This window comes from Megalobrama amblycephala, linkage group LG22, assembly GCF_018812025.1.
Source record: "Megalobrama amblycephala isolate DHTTF-2021 linkage group LG22, ASM1881202v1, whole genome shotgun sequence".
NCBI lineage: Eukaryota > Metazoa > Chordata > Actinopteri > Cypriniformes > Xenocyprididae > Megalobrama > Megalobrama amblycephala.
In genome coordinates, this window is record NC_063065.1 from 3,363,752 (window position 1) to 3,380,695 (window position 16,944).

The 16,944-nt window shown below is 36.8% G+C and overlaps 1 protein-coding gene and 1 long non-coding RNA gene across 5 annotated transcripts in view; one reads left to right on the top strand and one right to left on the bottom strand.

The window, feature by feature from the left end:
* The window catches only part of slc12a7b (solute carrier family 12 member 7b), a 73,296-nt gene extending 56,652 nt beyond the window's left edge, over window positions 1-16,644 (bottom strand). For 2 of the 4 annotated variants that reach the window (XM_048174568.1, XM_048174562.1), the window contains exon 1: window positions 16,356-16,643. In XM_048174568.1, the coding sequence (XP_048030525.1) occupies window positions 16,356-16,524 (169 nt within the window). In that variant the 5' untranslated portion in view covers window positions 16,525-16,643. Of the gene's footprint in view, window positions 1-16,355 lie in introns of all 4 variants that reach the window. The other 2 variants (XM_048174563.1, XM_048174566.1) reach the window with 2 other exon arrangements.
* Window positions 3,031-8,388, top strand: LOC125257891. The gene is made up of 3 exons (XR_007182467.1): window positions 3,031-3,158; window positions 7,826-7,964; window positions 8,160-8,388. It is a non-coding gene; the product is annotated as an uncharacterized LOC125257891 (long non-coding RNA).
* Window positions 16,645-16,944: the final 300 nt, after the last annotated feature.

The window sequence follows — 16,944 nt, forward strand, 5'->3', positions numbered from 1 at the left end:
AGTGTGAGGACACACACACACACAAAAAGTGGTGGGACTGTGCCACTTGGTGGCGCTATAATTGACCAAAGCATGAAATTTACTCTAACTACAGTACTGTTGGTCTGATTGACTTCAAAATTACATGCAGTGTCTTTGTCTCAGTTGCTATCATAGTTCATTATGAAATTGTAGGTCTGCTGCTAGCTTTGTTTGCTTCAGTTGGGTTTGACCCCTTAATTGCAGCTTGCAGCTATATTTTCATAATTACTTCTATTGTCTTTAAAATACGTTTACTGTCGGATGAACTAACTAAAATATACTTTCATTTTTTCATTTCAATGGTGGATCTGCTCACTTTATAAAGTACATCTTTCCTCAACATGACACATGATTTGAGGAAGCATTGATGTCTGAAGCACAGACGCTGTAGGACTCAAACACTGAAGCCATAAAAGATTAGCAAAGAGGAAGTCGGCGCAGATATCAGTAATGTGATTTATTCCACATTCCTCATGATCAACATGACATGAGCACCATTAAGTCCTCATGGAAAGACCAAAAGGCTCCAGTTTAATATGCTAGAGCACTTGTGAGGTAACACACACACAAAGGATGCAGTGATGGTGTGCAGGGTGTTCTGGGAGTCGAGCACTTCAGATTGAATTACACTGCAGTGCTCAGAACAGACAGACTCAAGAACAGAAATGGCCCGCTGGAGGATTCAACGGTCAAACTGACCAGGTCATAGTGATAAAAATAACATGCGCTGACTAATGGACCAAAAGCACCGGGATTCTGGGACATACTGATGCTGTTTATTTTTGCATTATTGCACATCACTCTCAATTTAACCTCAGTTAGTAAAAGCCCCTATAAATGCATTACTGCATAAATTCTTGTTTTTTTTTTTTATGGAATTATTGCAAGAATATTGCAGTATTTATTTTAAATTATTTGTGCACATTATTATTGTTTTAAATTCATGTCCCTTGTAATCTTGATTCAGAATAACTTCCCCTTTCTCATGCAGCGATATCTCTTCTCTGATGACGAGGGCGGGGCAACCTGTCACTCACATGAAATCCACCAATAGCAAACCACAGCCATCCAATCAATTCCCCACGGACAAAATCAAGCCCTGCCCTACATTTGTTCTTGCTCCAGAAGGTGTTTCACTCGATCCAGAAGGAAAGGTCACAGCAGTTGCGTCCGATGTGGACACTGTGAACTGCAAGTTGTTTATTGTACCATTTGACAATTGGAAAATGTGCAGATATGAATATTGACAAAAGGAGCTGAATGCATAACAGCTGAATGGTGAAAGAGTTTTGCTCAGTTATCTCCATAAGGAATTTCCAATTATGATGGACTTTGGTTTGTGTTCCAATTTATGTCCATCTGTCACAGCTATCTGAGGCTTAAAACCAAAAATGTTATCTTGTCCTAAAGTTAAAGTTTCATAACATACTAGACAGAGTATGGAAAAAGATCTTACAGAATAAATGACAGAAATGCTGTTATCTGTCATTATCTAGGCAAATGACAAAAACAAAAAAAAATTGCATGACTATTACATAAACCACGCAAATAAAAATATGCCATCCATGGTGAGGACAGACCTAATCTTCTCATCTGTTCTTGATAGGCTTCCCCGGGAATGACTAAAGAGCAACAGGAAAATATAAAAGCCGCCAGGAATTTCTTCTAATGAATTGGTTCCACCTGTGCAACGACCTTTAAATGGCAAAATGTCCAAAGCGTTTGGATTTACTGAGCAGTGCAAACTACAGGACGCACATTTTTAAAAGGAAACTAACTTCCTCCAACTGGCTAATCCAAGACGCAGTTGTTCTGGCAGGTAAGATCAACCATAGTTTCGCGAAATCAAATCCGGTTAGAAACATCCAGCTGAGCTCATTTATGAAGCTGGATTTGTTTAGGCCAGTCTCATTTCCTGCACTTTGAAAGCTGGACTGCATCTGAAAGCTTAGTGACGCATAAAGCAATTAATAAATAAACTATAAAAACTTGCAAGTCTAACACAATCACAAATGTACAATACAAACACCGACAATTGTGAGAGATTCTGGATTGAGGGGTCAAACGGGTTAATTGTGGGTCACAGTGGTGGTCAGGACAGTTATATAATGTGGAATAAAATAGCCAGAAACAGTCAATTTGCAAGTGCAGTACCAATGTGAGCCTTCTGTAAACACTACTGAGTCTGTGAGCAAAGCACAAAGTAGCAAAGAGTGTCCTATAAGAAGCTTCAGTTGGTTAAAGTTGAAGTAACAAGTGTGCTGAGTATTTAAAGCATCAGGAAGAAATGTGCTGCCACCTGCTGATTATCTTTGGTAAAGCAAGCAAGACAAATCTAAGCATCTTTCAAAGCATTTCTGTATGAAATTCTGTGCTTGTTTGACATGACAGTTCAGTCCGACTGATGATTTTACACTGATCATGCTAACGAAGCAACAGTGTGGAGTGAGACCACAAAATGCACTAGAGAAACCTTTTCCTGGCATCATGACATCTACAAACCCAACTTTCCACTTGCTGACAAGTTTTTACACAAAGATTCTTTAGGCCTGCAGTAATATTTCCATGCTACATTTATAGAGTAAACAAGCAGACTCATTTGTCCCAGTTTAGACCCTGAAGGAGAACTAAACCATTTTAGTTATGCATCATCTTGTGGTTGACCAATATGGGGCTTTTTACAAATGTTGGTTATATATGAATAATAAAACCGGAAGAATAGGTGACAATGTTATTATTATTAACTAAAACTTCAACCATAAATTTTTTTTTTCATACTTGAATATACAAATGAGCTCCGCCTCCAGTCAATCACACAAGTTCTGACTACCTGATTCACTCGCTCGACTGTAGGAAACACGACATAAGTGGAAATATTTATTTAATTCAGCCATATATGTTTAAAACAGAAACTGATTCAGAAGAAGAGGAATACAGGCTTGTCTACAAGCCGATGACTCAGAATGATAAAATATTTTAGGTAGTGTTGGACTCATAATAGTAAAATGATTAGCCTTTGGCTTGACAGTTTTATCAAACAGCTAATAATGTGTTGCTAATATTACACAAACCATGTTTCCGACATCTCAGAGTCAGACAGCTGACGGCTTGACGGGATTGATTACTTGTTTGTGACGGTAGGACATTTTTGAGACTATCTTTGGTACACTGCCATTTTAAGGAGAAAATACTCAGGAATAGTGTTGATTGATGAATCTTAAATAATGCCACTTTTCACAAGATTTAAGTCTCTGGTGTCTCCAGAATGTGTCTGTGAAGTTTCAGCTCAAAATACCCCACAGATCATTATTATAGCTTGTCAAATTTACCCCTATTTGGATGTGAGCAAAAACACGCCGTTTTTGTGTGTGTCCCTTTAAATGCAAATGAGCTGTTGCTCCCCGCCCCCTTTCCAGAAGAGGGTGGAGCTTTAACAGCTCAACAACAACAAAGCTGGAGAATCTCACGCAGCCAAAATGACGTCAGTAACGGTGTTCAGCCTTACATTGTTCAAACCGGAGTCGACACTGATGGAGAGACTCAGGAAGAAGTTACAACTTTTAGACGTTTCTGAATGGTTAGTGGATAAATTTATGTAGTTGCTGTGGAGTTGATTCAACTCATCCACTAGCATGTGCCATCATGTTAATCTTTTTTCGTTGAATTGACCCTCGTTTGTGAAGCAGTCCTGGCATAAAATGACGGCATGACAACAACACTCTACTACAACAACTCTTCCTCTTCTCTAAAGCAGCCCTACATGGCCCTGCCCCCTTTGTTGTGTATTCTCGGGGCGCGGGATTATGTAAATTATGGGGTTAGTGATGTCACTAACCCAGGAAGAAGCTTGTTGTAGTCCCTACCAGCCGTTTGTTGTAGTCCTTAAACAGAGAATTCTGTAAAAGAACTTTGAACTTTGAGCGTGGTAACTTTGCAGATGTTCGTTTATGCTCAAACAGCAACATTACACACTAACTAAAGCTAAAAAAGTGAAATCATAATCAAGGAGCCCTTTAAAGCATATTAAAATCACCACATAGACATATAAATGACATTAAAAACTTGATTTTCACCACAGATGGTCTTTAAACTGTTCTATATCTCACAGTTTAATCTGATCCAGACTAACTGTAACTAACAGCGCAAGTTCACACACACAGATTGCATGTCTGTTACAGCAGAATTTCACCCCCATCCAGTGCATGTCACTGTTTCTAAAACGGACTTGACTGTACGAGAGTGGAAACGTTACAGGGAACCTAAAAACAGATACCAGAGTGATTGCAAAATGTCACGCCGTAGCGCCGAGACACGCGAGGAATCTGCACTAATCCATTTGGCACATATAAAATAATTACTGTAAATGACTTTCAACACGTTACAGTAAACAGCTGGAGATGAACGGAGGTTCTTTGGTTCTAAAACGAAGCAGCTGTAAGCAGGTGATGACAGATGCTCAGGCGTTCTGGCAGAGACGCCCATCTCAAATGTCAGAGCAGATGCCCTGTTCTCCTTCAGCTGTCCGTCACACACGACAATATCAGGTGACACCTTTTTTTGCTCCTCTGCAGCACAAGACAAATATCCAGAGAATTCTAGATTAACTAATAGCGTCGTTTGATCCTGGTGACCGTGAGAAGGTCCTGAAATGGGAGCTCGAGCCAAACACAAGGCCAACAAAACCCCCCATGGTGCCAGCAACTCAGTTTATCTAAACGATTGTGAGGGTTTATCACCTTAGATTTTATAAGACCGAAATGACAGCAGCCACCAGACACCAGAAATCTGTTCCTGGTATGAACGTCCCAGACAGTCCTGTATTTGAGAAAAGGACACATTTAAAGAAAAAGTTCTGCCAAACATGTACATTCTGTCATTATTATTCACCCTAATGTAATTTCAAACCTGTATATCTTTATTATTTTTTTTCTAGAACATTAAAGAGTTTTTCTATTCAATTACAGACAGTATTAATCTCCAAAACTGCAATAAAATAAAATAAAATAAAATAAAATAAAATAAAAATAGATTCCCATCAGAAAAAAATGTGTTCCAAGAATGTTACAATGTTACATTTCCCACATATGAAAACATTATTTCAGAATGTTCTCTGAACTTTCAAAACATCCAGCTGTTAAATCTTTCTTGGTTAAGCAGAAAATATTAAGATAAAGTTCTATTTTATCATTTTGCAAACATTATGGGAACGTTACTTTTGAATGTTCTCTGAAACAATGTAACGTTTAAAAAATGTTATACAAACATCCATCTAAAACATTTCAGAAAAAAAGTTCCACAAACAATGTGTAAATGAAGTTTTAATGCTAATGTTGATTTATTAAATCTTCAAATTAATTTTTTATTAACGTTACTGGAACGTTTGCTCATAACTTCAACAGAACCTTACTAGAACGTTAGCCAAAGTTCTGGGAAACATTCCCTTTTGTCTGGGTTAAATGTAGTCCATATACACTTTATGCATTATATTTCAGGTGTCCTTAAAGGGTTAGTTCACCCAAAAATTAAAGACATTTTGAAGAACTTGAGTAACCAAACAGTTGATGGACCCCACTAACTTCCATAGTATGGAAAAAATTACTTTGGATGTCAATGTGGACCATCAACTGTTTGGTTACCGACATTGTTCAAAATATCTTATTTTGTGTTCTTGAGAATAAAGACACTCATATAGGTTTGGAAGAACTTGAGTGTGAGTAAATGTGTTTTGGGTGAACTATCCCTTTAAGTCATATGATAGTTTTGTGTGATGAGATAAATATTCAAACCTCATTATTATATGCGCATATTTAAACTTGGTGCATCGTGATTGGATTATGCATTCTACATTCTACCTAACATCACTTTTGGGTCCTAATGAAATTAAGTCATACAGGTTTGGAAAGACATTTGGATGATTATATGACAACTCTTTGAGTGAATTATTCCTTTAAATGTTGACCTGCCCTCGGTTCCTCATGCATGTCTCCCAAACACAAACACAGATATAACACCAAACTGATTCTGACTGCCAAAGTTTATTTAGCATTAAGAGACCACCTGTTACTTTCAACGCCTGAGCAATGTTTGAGAGACGGAGAGCGATGACATGAAAAACAAGAGTTGTCAGCCAAGAGCACACTGTTCTTTAGCACGGGGCTGATGGGAATGGAAACTCCACACAGAGGATAACAGACAGGAAGAGGAACCCTCATAATCAACACAGATCGGGTGAGATGAGTCATGCAGCGATTGGCATTAATGCATCACTGTGTCTGAAATAGCATACTGTTCTGAAACTCACTTTGTGACCATTAAAAAGAAGTAAAGTATGAATGGAATTCAGACATGCTATCTGCCATGTTGTCATGTGACCATCGGTGTCAGTTGCCATTCACAAATCCTCTGCCATGGCATAATAGGATAATAAAGTGTCCAACGTACGCACACTTCAGAATCTTGACACAAGTAGTTGATCATCCAGGTACTTTTCTCCTACTGTTTTATGAATACTATGAATTCGGACATACTACTTGTGTCACATACTGTTTTTCGCCTACTATATAGTATAAAAGTAGGCATATTCAGACACAGCACATGTTACATGACCTCCAAATCCCCCTACCCTCAGCTGAGGACAGAATCCATGGAAAAAATGTGTAAATAGTACACTGTAATGAATTGCTGTAAAAATTACAGCAATATTTTACAGCCGATGGCTGTATTTTAATAATACAGCATATTGCTGTAAATTGCAATGAATTCCGGGGGCGTGGCTGTTTGAATCAAATTTACAGAATATTGCTGTAAATTTCAAATATACAAAGGCATTGTGGGATCTCCAACGGTCAAGATTCGAGTAGCAGCAAGAGGAGTGATTTACAACTGTGGTAACTGACTTATTATTTCATCTCCCCCTCAGTCTTTGGTAAATATGTATGTATCTACATTCGCGATTCATATTGGTAATCCCGGATTGACGCATCCTCCGTCCGCGGGGCGCGAAGCAGACTTGCGCGGGTTTTCCTCAGCGCGGTTGCGGTAGGATCTCACACATTCCCCGGCGCTTTAGCATAGCGGCTGTGGGCCGAAAATTAATAATTAGAAACAGTTGGAATTCACGAGAACTTCGTGTTCATCAGCACACTTCGTGATTATTATATAGCGTAAATCACATTTGTACAGGCAGACAGTCATCTGTTAACACGGGCCGAAACGAAAAAGCCTCGCGACGCGATCAGGCCGCTCACGGAGGATGTGTCACGCAAAATGGTGCTGCTTCATGCTGTTAACGTAACCAATGTGATGTATTTGTGGACATTTGCTAACTTAAGGTAATGCAAACACTTTAACATCTCTGTTTGATATAAGTTTGCCTTGTATAGTTAATTTATTACCATTACCAAAACCAAATCTTTTTTAACTTGAAATGAAATGTGCTATTTACAGATATGAACAAACTGATCATCCTGTACTTGCCTTTTAGATATACATTTTATATCTATTGAGGCCTTTAACACAACTACAACTAAATAAGTTAGTTGTTTCTCAACTAGATTAGACATTTATTTTTTAGGGTGAATGTTTTAGATGTCTCTCTATTTGACACTGGCAAACAAATTAGTTAAATAAGGTGTTTTGATTAGTGGGATATCTAAAACTTTCTGGGAGGTAAGTATTCAGGACTGGAGTTGTAGGCTAATACTGTTCTACCACATGGTATAATTTCAAAAACATGATTACATGCCTCAAAAGCTAAAAACAATCTGAATTCCTGACCCTTTAGGCACTTTGTTCCTCTCTCCAGATAAATACCTACAAAGACGAAAGGAAAAGTGCCATCTAGAACAACAGGCCAGACAGTTCAGAAGAAATGGGTTGCGTTCAACCTACATGTTGCCACTCTTCTGTGCAAAGTGATGGATTTTCAGTGGAATTTCTGAAATGTAAATACACACACACCAAGATCTATTTTTCCTTTTATTATATACTTTTATTATTCTATATCTGTATCTGACTGTATCTATCATCCCTCTATCAGTCACTGACTGTATCTGTCATCCCTCTATCAGTCTCTTAAAGTATTATGTTTTGTAATATATCTAATGTATTGTCCTCTTTGTTCCTTTCAATATTTCTAGCCTCTCTTTGAATCCTGGGATGGAACATCATCTGGAGCAGAATTCTTCTTTTTTGATCGCAAGTTTGTTGGACTTGTTGTTCGGCCATGTTGGTCTGTTCATGAAGTGATGAAAGTGATCTGGGTTTTAAGAAATGTTTTTATATGACCCTGTTGGTCAAGTTATAGTTATAATTGTATTTCTTTGTGTGAAGGGCCATGATGGCCAATAAGTAATTTAAAAACATTTTCATGACAAAATGTTGTCCAAAATGATTTTCTAAATAAAAAATAAATTCAAAATAGTACAGTTTTTATGGCATTTTTTATGTAAATTTGAAAGAGATATATACAACACTTTATGCAGTTAAAATTTGTTTAAAGCTTATGCAGTTAATAGTTTAAATTTAAAATTCAGCTCCCATTCATTAAGTGAGCAATAGGGAAAATATATTGTATACTGCATTTTACATATTCTACTTGACTAAACTACTTGAATGTGTGTATTTGCTATTTAAAGAAGTATGTTAAATGCAGTATACAATATATATTTTTGTAAAAATGCAGTATACAAAATATATAAATTGCTGTAAATTTTACAGTAAAATACTGGCAGCAGGGTTGCCAGCCAGTTACTGTAATTTTTACAGTAGTGTTTCTGTAATTTAATTTACAGAATTTTACTGTATTCTCGATTACAGTAAAATTCTGTAAATTAAATTACAGAAACACTACTGTAAAAATTACAGTAACTGGCTGGCAACCCTGCTGCCAGTATTTTACTGTAAAATTTACAGTAATTTTTTAACAGTGTAGTTCTAGCATCAAAGCCGACAATCTCTGATAGTGTGTAGCAAGCCACAGTTGTTTGTTTTGCATATTCTTGATGGACTACAATTATTCATAATCGTTTGCTGTGGTTTTTGTCACCAAATATAACCCAATAAAGCAAAAAGAGCAGAGGAGGTGAACCCAAAAACTCCCATCATTCCACACTCCATCACTACGTCATCAAGCTACATCTTTGTTATTGATTTGAATAAGCGACCTCTAGTGGTGAAACTTACATTCTGTGCCTTTAAATTCTACTCAACTTTGCCATGATACACTATTAAGTGAAATAGTCTATTTTTAACCATTTGTGCTGATATTTTGCAGTATTGCATAAAATACAAGTATATAAATTTATAATTATCATTCATTGCAGTGCATTCTGGGATTGCTGTGCTTGGTAATGCAGGCTAAGAATTTGACACAAGCAAGGTATGTTAAAAACTGGTTTATTATTGTTAACTAAACTAAAACGATAAAAAAAACATTTCATAACTTGAAATAAAATTATATATATATATAATTCATAACTCATTTTATTTTAGCTAGTTGCCTAGGCAATGTTTCTCATTTTTGTTTAGTTCATATGAAATACAAATTAATAATAAAAACTATACAGACATATTTAAAAAACAAAAACTAATAAAAATGGTGAGGACACAACAAAATGACTGAATCTTTAACTAAAAATCTAATGCAAATGGAAAATATAAAAAAGAAAACATTCAAAATATTTATAAAAAATCTATAAATCATTCTAAAATACCAGTATAACTTTGCTTCTTATATCTGTAGCATCCCATGATGCTTTCATTCAAATGCGGTCTAGGTAAGCAGTTCACTAGCATAAAAAAAACATCAATCTGAACAAGAGCACAGAGTCACATGACTGTCATCTTATGATGCCAATTAGAGCGATAAAATTACAAATGACTCATGAACTCTAAAGCTAATTACTGCTGCCCAGACACACAGAAACAAACGGGATGACATGCATCATATTTATATGCTAGAAGAAGAGAAAGAAAAAGTGTTTTGATAACTGGAAAGCACAGAAACACACACCACTGTTGTTATGATTGTGCGGACAAACAGCCAACACAAATAAGGACGGTGTTGCTAGAGTCAGCTGTTCACAGTGTCCTGAGGGAGAAATGCACTAAATAAAAATTCCCTCTTCTCTTTTTCATCAACCCTGACCCTGACTGAAGACCACCCTCCAACACACGGCCTCTAGCCTCCGGGATCCGACCGTGGAAACACACCGGACACGATGCTTTAACTTCCATTAAACAGCAGAAAGTAAACATGTTTGCATCCAAGCCCTACTGAGGTCAGTTCTAATATCATCATGAAATGACCTTTCAGTAACAATATACAGCATGACCCCACACAGACACATAAAAGTTAAGCAATCATCTCAGATCACACTTGAAATGTGTGGTTTGAAAAGTACACTGCATTTTTGTTGACTTCAGCACTGTGTTTCTGCTAAAATGTCATGTGATCTTTACTAATAAGTGTACAGTATCATATGGCATATGAAACTCCTTAAACAGCAACTATTCCAGGTTAAATACTTTCAATTTGCTTGTTTTGTTGTTGTTTGGACCAGAAGTCATCTTTTTTTGAGAACCAAATATACTGTGCAATTCAAGAGTACATTTAATCAAACATGTGAGTAAAAATGTAATTGTACAGATAAACAGTTGTATAGTATGTGCAGCTTTTCAAGCTTCAATTTTTAGATATTTCCAAACATGTTTTAAAGTCAAATTTAACATTGTTCACTTTTTTTCATTCCATTTGACTATATGAATATAACACAGAGCAATTAAAATAATTAAACATAAATATTCGATTTTTGTTTTCAGTTCCTACAAAATGAATAACAAAACTAGCTTTTATTTGTAAACAATTTTTAGTTCTCTCCAAGAAAATACTTTCAATTTGTACCTCTGTTTGGACATTGTGAGTGCAAAGACTTGTGCATTAAGTCCATAGTAAGTGTCAACGATTTTTGTTTTCACAAGACTGTGGGAGTCTAAATTATTATCTGTGGTAATCAACGATATGCCCAATTTGTATTTCAATAGGGGTGTAACAATAGCCTACATCGTGTCACAATATATCGCAATTCAAAAATGCAACAATATGTTATCGTGGTTTAGTGAAAATATATATTGTGTATAGTTCACCCAAAATGAAAAGTACTGTGTGAGAAAAATTCAAGGTTTACAGAGTTTCGGTGACATTACATTAAACTACTATATATAATATTGAATATAATGTATAATAATTCAATAGGGGAATATTTGATAATGCCAAATGTCTTATGTTACCAGTAAAAAGTGGCCTGCATTATTTTAAATATATCTAGTCAGTGACAGGCTGCAAGCATATTCATCTGAAATAATTATGTATTTTCAGCTTCAGAATTCATGAATATTTTTATTCTGATGTCATCATTGTCCTGTGCATTGGATTACAAGCACCAAGTCCAAAACTACTCATTTCCACACACAGTATAATACCAAATTTAGCATTTTAATCAACAGTGCATTTCTTGTTATGGTGTATTGCAATAATATTGTGAGTTCAGTATCGTGATATGAGGGTATTCGTTACACCCCTAGTATTTAACCTGGAATATTTCTTTAATTCCCCAGAAAAATGCAATGTATATTTGGTTGCATTTTGGTTTTCAATTGGGCAATAAACTGCAATACGCTTCCAAAATGAAAACCCACCCATCAGGACTTTGTACTAGACTGCATAGTTTGGGAACAAAGCATTTGCGTTGGGTTGGGTTCTGAATGGCCTTATTTAGTAATATTCTGGGTCTGTAAGACCTCAAAATTGCTTAATGCCCGGGAGGCAACTTTGTGCTCAGCATTGTTCTAGGTCTGGGAGTGAAGGCTATAAGATCATCACCACATATATGAATAGAGATGTTCTTGACTCCCATAATGAGTGTAACCCAATCCACCGCTCCCCGAGCTCAATCATCTGGAAGACGACTCCCATTTACACTTCTCCAAAAGGCGAGACGCTTCACGCGCCAGCAAATGAAACTAATGTATCTGTAGGTCTGATCATGCTCTCAGGATCATCTCATGATAGAAGCATCACAAAACTTTCCCTTTCCTCTTTATATGATTAACACCAAGCTAAACTCTTAAAACAAAACGAAGAGCTACATATTCAATTCTCCAGATTACCTGGACTTCAGCAGAAGATCATCTCTCACAATTACTCTAACTCTAGACTTCTTTATAGACTATGTGACTGGTGCTGAAGTATAATCAAAGACACTTTGGCTTTAAGAGGCCTTTGATTAAATTGCAAGCTAAATATAATTAAGGGCCAATTGTAAGCTTTCATATCCATCAAAGACAAAGACCGAGACCAGATAGAGATGAATTAAATTAATGTGGTTGGTTTGGTTCCAATATCCACATGGACACTAAATAAATGTGATTTACTGATTCAAAGAGAGACTGTAACAGGCTGGAAAACAGAAGTAGATTCAGATGTAGGTTACTAGATCTCTAACCCGGGAAACAAACAGATGTGTCATGGTAATTAATGAAGACAGCTGAGCGTGAAAAGTGTCCCAAGACACGTCTAGACAAGCCCCTGAAATCAGGCAGTCATGTAAAACCAAAAGGGCATCATGCTGCATAAAACACTATCACCTGGTTAGGTCAATACTAAAGAAAAAAGGGTGAAAATAAATGATAAAAAAAATAATGCATTCCCCCTGTGGTGCAATGCAATCAATGTTGTTTATATGTCTATGTGGTGTTTTTAATATGCTTTAAGACAAACCATGTGCAAATTCATCAGTTCAACACCATTGCTGAGTGTTTTCTCCTTAAATCTGCAGTGAAAGAGAGACGGTCTCAAACCCGCAGTTTGAAAACACTGGTGTTTTTGACGTCACAAACTAACTTGAAACCAATCATGTCAACATGCTGCTCTGAAGCAGGAGAGTCTCAAAAGAATATATCCCAGTATATTTTTCTGTTGATATAAAAATCATGTAGATTTAGCAATATAGCGTGTGTATGATGTATATTACGATGTTATGATGAACTATATGCCTTTCTCCACTGACGTTCTGAGTTGTTCAAATTATTTCTAAGTATAGTGATTTTTAGAAGGCAGCTGAACGGGAACATGGTTTGTGTAATATTATAGAAACACATTATTAGCATATTATTTGATAATGTAGTCAAGCAAAAGGCTAATCATATTAATTACCATTGTGTCTGGCATTGTAAAAAGCGATACCATTGTGAGCGTTTACCTCAGGAAGTTCACCAAGTCGATCTCTGAGCTCGTGCGAGTGAGTGGAGGCGGGGCTAATTAGCATATTCATATATCCGCATATAATAAATGAGGCAAGGGTGTCGAGTTACATTCAAGTTATTTTAAGGCATGAAGACAAGAAAAAATGTTTAAATATGTCATTTTGGTGATCAAAGATTAGTTTTAAGGATAAAAGTATTGACTACAGGGGGACTTTAAAGGGATAGTTCACCCAAAAATGAAAATTGTGATGTTTATCTGCTTACCCCCAGGCGCATCCAAAGATGTAGGTGACTTTGTTTCTTCAGTAGAACACAAATGATGATTTTTAACTCCAACCGTTGCCATCTGTCAGTCGTATAATGTGTGTCAATGGGAACTTCGTCTATAAGAGTAAAAAAAAAACATGCACAGACAAATCCAAATTAAACCCTGCGGCTCGTGACGACACATTGATGTCCTAAGACACCAAACGATCGGTTTGTGTGAGAAACCGAACAGTATTTATATCATTTTTAATCTCTAATACACCACTATGTCCAACTGCCTTGAGCATCCGGTGTGTGAGGTCTGAAAACGCGTTCTGATGACAACAGTGATGTCTCGCGCATATATCTCAATGAGTGCGAGCGATCACTTCCGTTGTCAGAGCGTGATCAGACCTCACTACACCGGATGCTCAAGGCAAGTTAGACGTAGTTGGTGTTATTAGAGGTTAAAAATGATATAAATACTGTTCGGTTTCTCACACAAAACCTGATCGTTTCGTGTCTTAAGGACATCAATGTGTCGCCACGGGTCGCAGGGTTTAATTTGGATTTGTCTGTGCGTGTTTTTTTTACTCTTATAGACGAAGTTCCCACTGACATGCATTATACGACTAACAGACCGCAACGTTTGGAGTTAAAAATCATCATTTGTGTTCTACTGAAGAAACAAAGTCACCTACATCTTTGGATGCCCTGGTGGGTAAGCAGATAAACATCAAATTTTCATTTTTGGGTGAACTATCCACTTTAATATTGCAAGGACCTATGAAACATATTAGATTGCACAATTCAACCAGCAAACCTTCTTATTGTGCTAAATTTAATAATTGCAATAACACTTCAGCAATTGCAATAACAACTGCAGCATGTAATGCAAATACACAGAATGGCATACATATAAATACGTCACACGCAACATACAGACAATGTCAAACTAGTCATTTCACAGGAACCTTACACACTACTAAAATAAATTCTTACAATAGATAATGTTACTGTTAAAGTAAAATACTATATTAATTTGAGGACATTAGTGTAAGGTGACGGACTTGGGTAAAGTTGGTTTTATATTCGCACATTCGGACATCCGTATTCAATAGCCTTGTTAATCACACTACATTGGACATTCAGTGGACATTCACAAGTAAATATGCCATTAAAACAATACTTGCCTATTTTGATCGACTGTGAAAAATGTTGTACTGTAAGTTGACAATCATTAGTGTAAGGTAATAATAAGTGGTCACAGTTTTACTGGAGCTGTAACTGTTACTGTGATCATCATATTTGTTTATGAACAGAATACTATTATAATTCAGCTGTACTTTAAAGGGTTAGTTCACCCAAAAATGAAAATTCTGTCATTTATTACTCACCCTCATGTCGTTCCACACCCGTAAGACCTTCATTAATCTTCAGAACACAAATTAAGATATTTTTGATGAAATCCGATGGCTCAGTGAGGCCTCCATAGCCAGCAATGACATTTCCTCTCTCAAGATTCATTAATGTACTAAAAACATATTTAAATCAGTTCATGTGAGTACAGTGGTTCAATATTAATATTATAAAGAGACGAGAATATTTTTGGTGCGCCAAAAAAACAAAATAACGACTTATATAGTGATGGACGATTTCAAAACACTGCTTCAGGAAGCTTTGGAGCGTTATGAATCAGCGTTATGAATCAGCGTGTCGAATCAGCGGTTCGGAGCGCCAAAGTCATGTTATTTTAGTAGTTTGGTTGTTTGACACGCGATTCGAATCATGATTCGACACAAAAGATTCATAACGCTCCGAAGCTTCCTGAAGCAGTGTTTTGAAATCGGCCATCACTATATAAGTCGTTTGTTTTGTTTTTTTAGCGCACCAAAAATATTCTCGTGGCTTTATAATATTAATATTGAACCACTGTACTCACATGAACTGATTTAAATATGTTTTAGTACATTAATGGATCTTGAGAGAGGAAATGTCAATGCTCCCTATGAAGGCCTCACTGAGCCATCGGATTTCATCAAAAATATCTTAATTTGTGTTCTGAAGATTAACGAAGGTCTTACGGGTGTGGAACGACATGAGGGTGAGTAATAAATGACATTATTTTCATTTTTGGGTGAACTAACCCTTTAAGACCACATTTGAACATTTTAGTTTAAACAGCTATTATTTACTATTATTGTTTGACTGGAAATTATAAATAAACAAAGAAATATATTTAAACTGAACGCCTCAATCTTATATAGTCTAAACACTCACAGTCATTTACGCCTGTCAAAAAAACATTTCAATAAACATTAACAAAACTAAAGAGTGGAAACTAGCAGAAACACAAAAACGTTCCGCTAGTCTAAGGAAACATTTTCTAACGTTCTTTGAATGTTCAATCATAACGTTCTCACAACGTTCCAGGAACCAAAACTGTGCGCAGGTTAACGGCCCTGAGAGAATTAAACCTCCTGAGAGAAATCTATATAAAAACAAACCGTCTACCATAAATAATATTTCATATACTGTCTACAGGACTCATCGATGGACTAAATTAATTCAGACACATCGATCTTTCTGCTGCAAACGTTAGTTTGTGTTTAACTTCATTTATTAATACCAAAACGACGGTTAAGTTTCCTTCACTTTCTTTCATCTTGTTTACACTGTAACGCACACGCGTGACGCGCCAAACTACTGACTGAGTTCTGGACGCGCGAGACGGATCTTTATAATGAACATAACGGCTCTTCGTTTATTATAATGCGACAGTTCAGAGCGACACTTTCTGCCCGTATGAACTCAAGCCGTCTCACCGTATTTGTTGGGTTCTCTGCTGTACTGGAGGATGGGCACCGATCCCCGCCGCTCCGCGCGCTCACCCTCACCGCCACCGGCGTCCAACACGGAGTCTCCGTCCGTTTCTCCTCCAAACGCGCTCTCCACGGCGTGCGCCACAGGTACGACCAGAAATCTCTCGCTCATGTTGGTCGTCTGTGGGTCGGACCTGTCCGGTGTCTGATAAACTTCAGCGCCCAGACAGCTTACGCCCGTGATTCATAGCCGGTAATCTGACAGTTTGTGAGTGCGCGCGCACAGTGTGTGAGGCGCGTCCGTGAAGAACGCGCTGCGCTCATTGGCTGAGAGCTGAACGAGCTTCATATAAATAACGGAACCATGCTGGAGATCAGTTTTTACCTGATTTTCTTCAATTACTGCAATTTATTAATACTTAAAAATGTTGAGTATTAATAAATTGCAGTAATTCAAGGATTTAATACAATGTTAAGCCATTATTTACACAAAAAAACATAAGGTTATTTTTAAAATTATTTTAATATTGTAAATAAAGCCTTATTTGTGTGTTTGTTTTCTGTTTTATAGATTTATCACTGCTGTTTATGA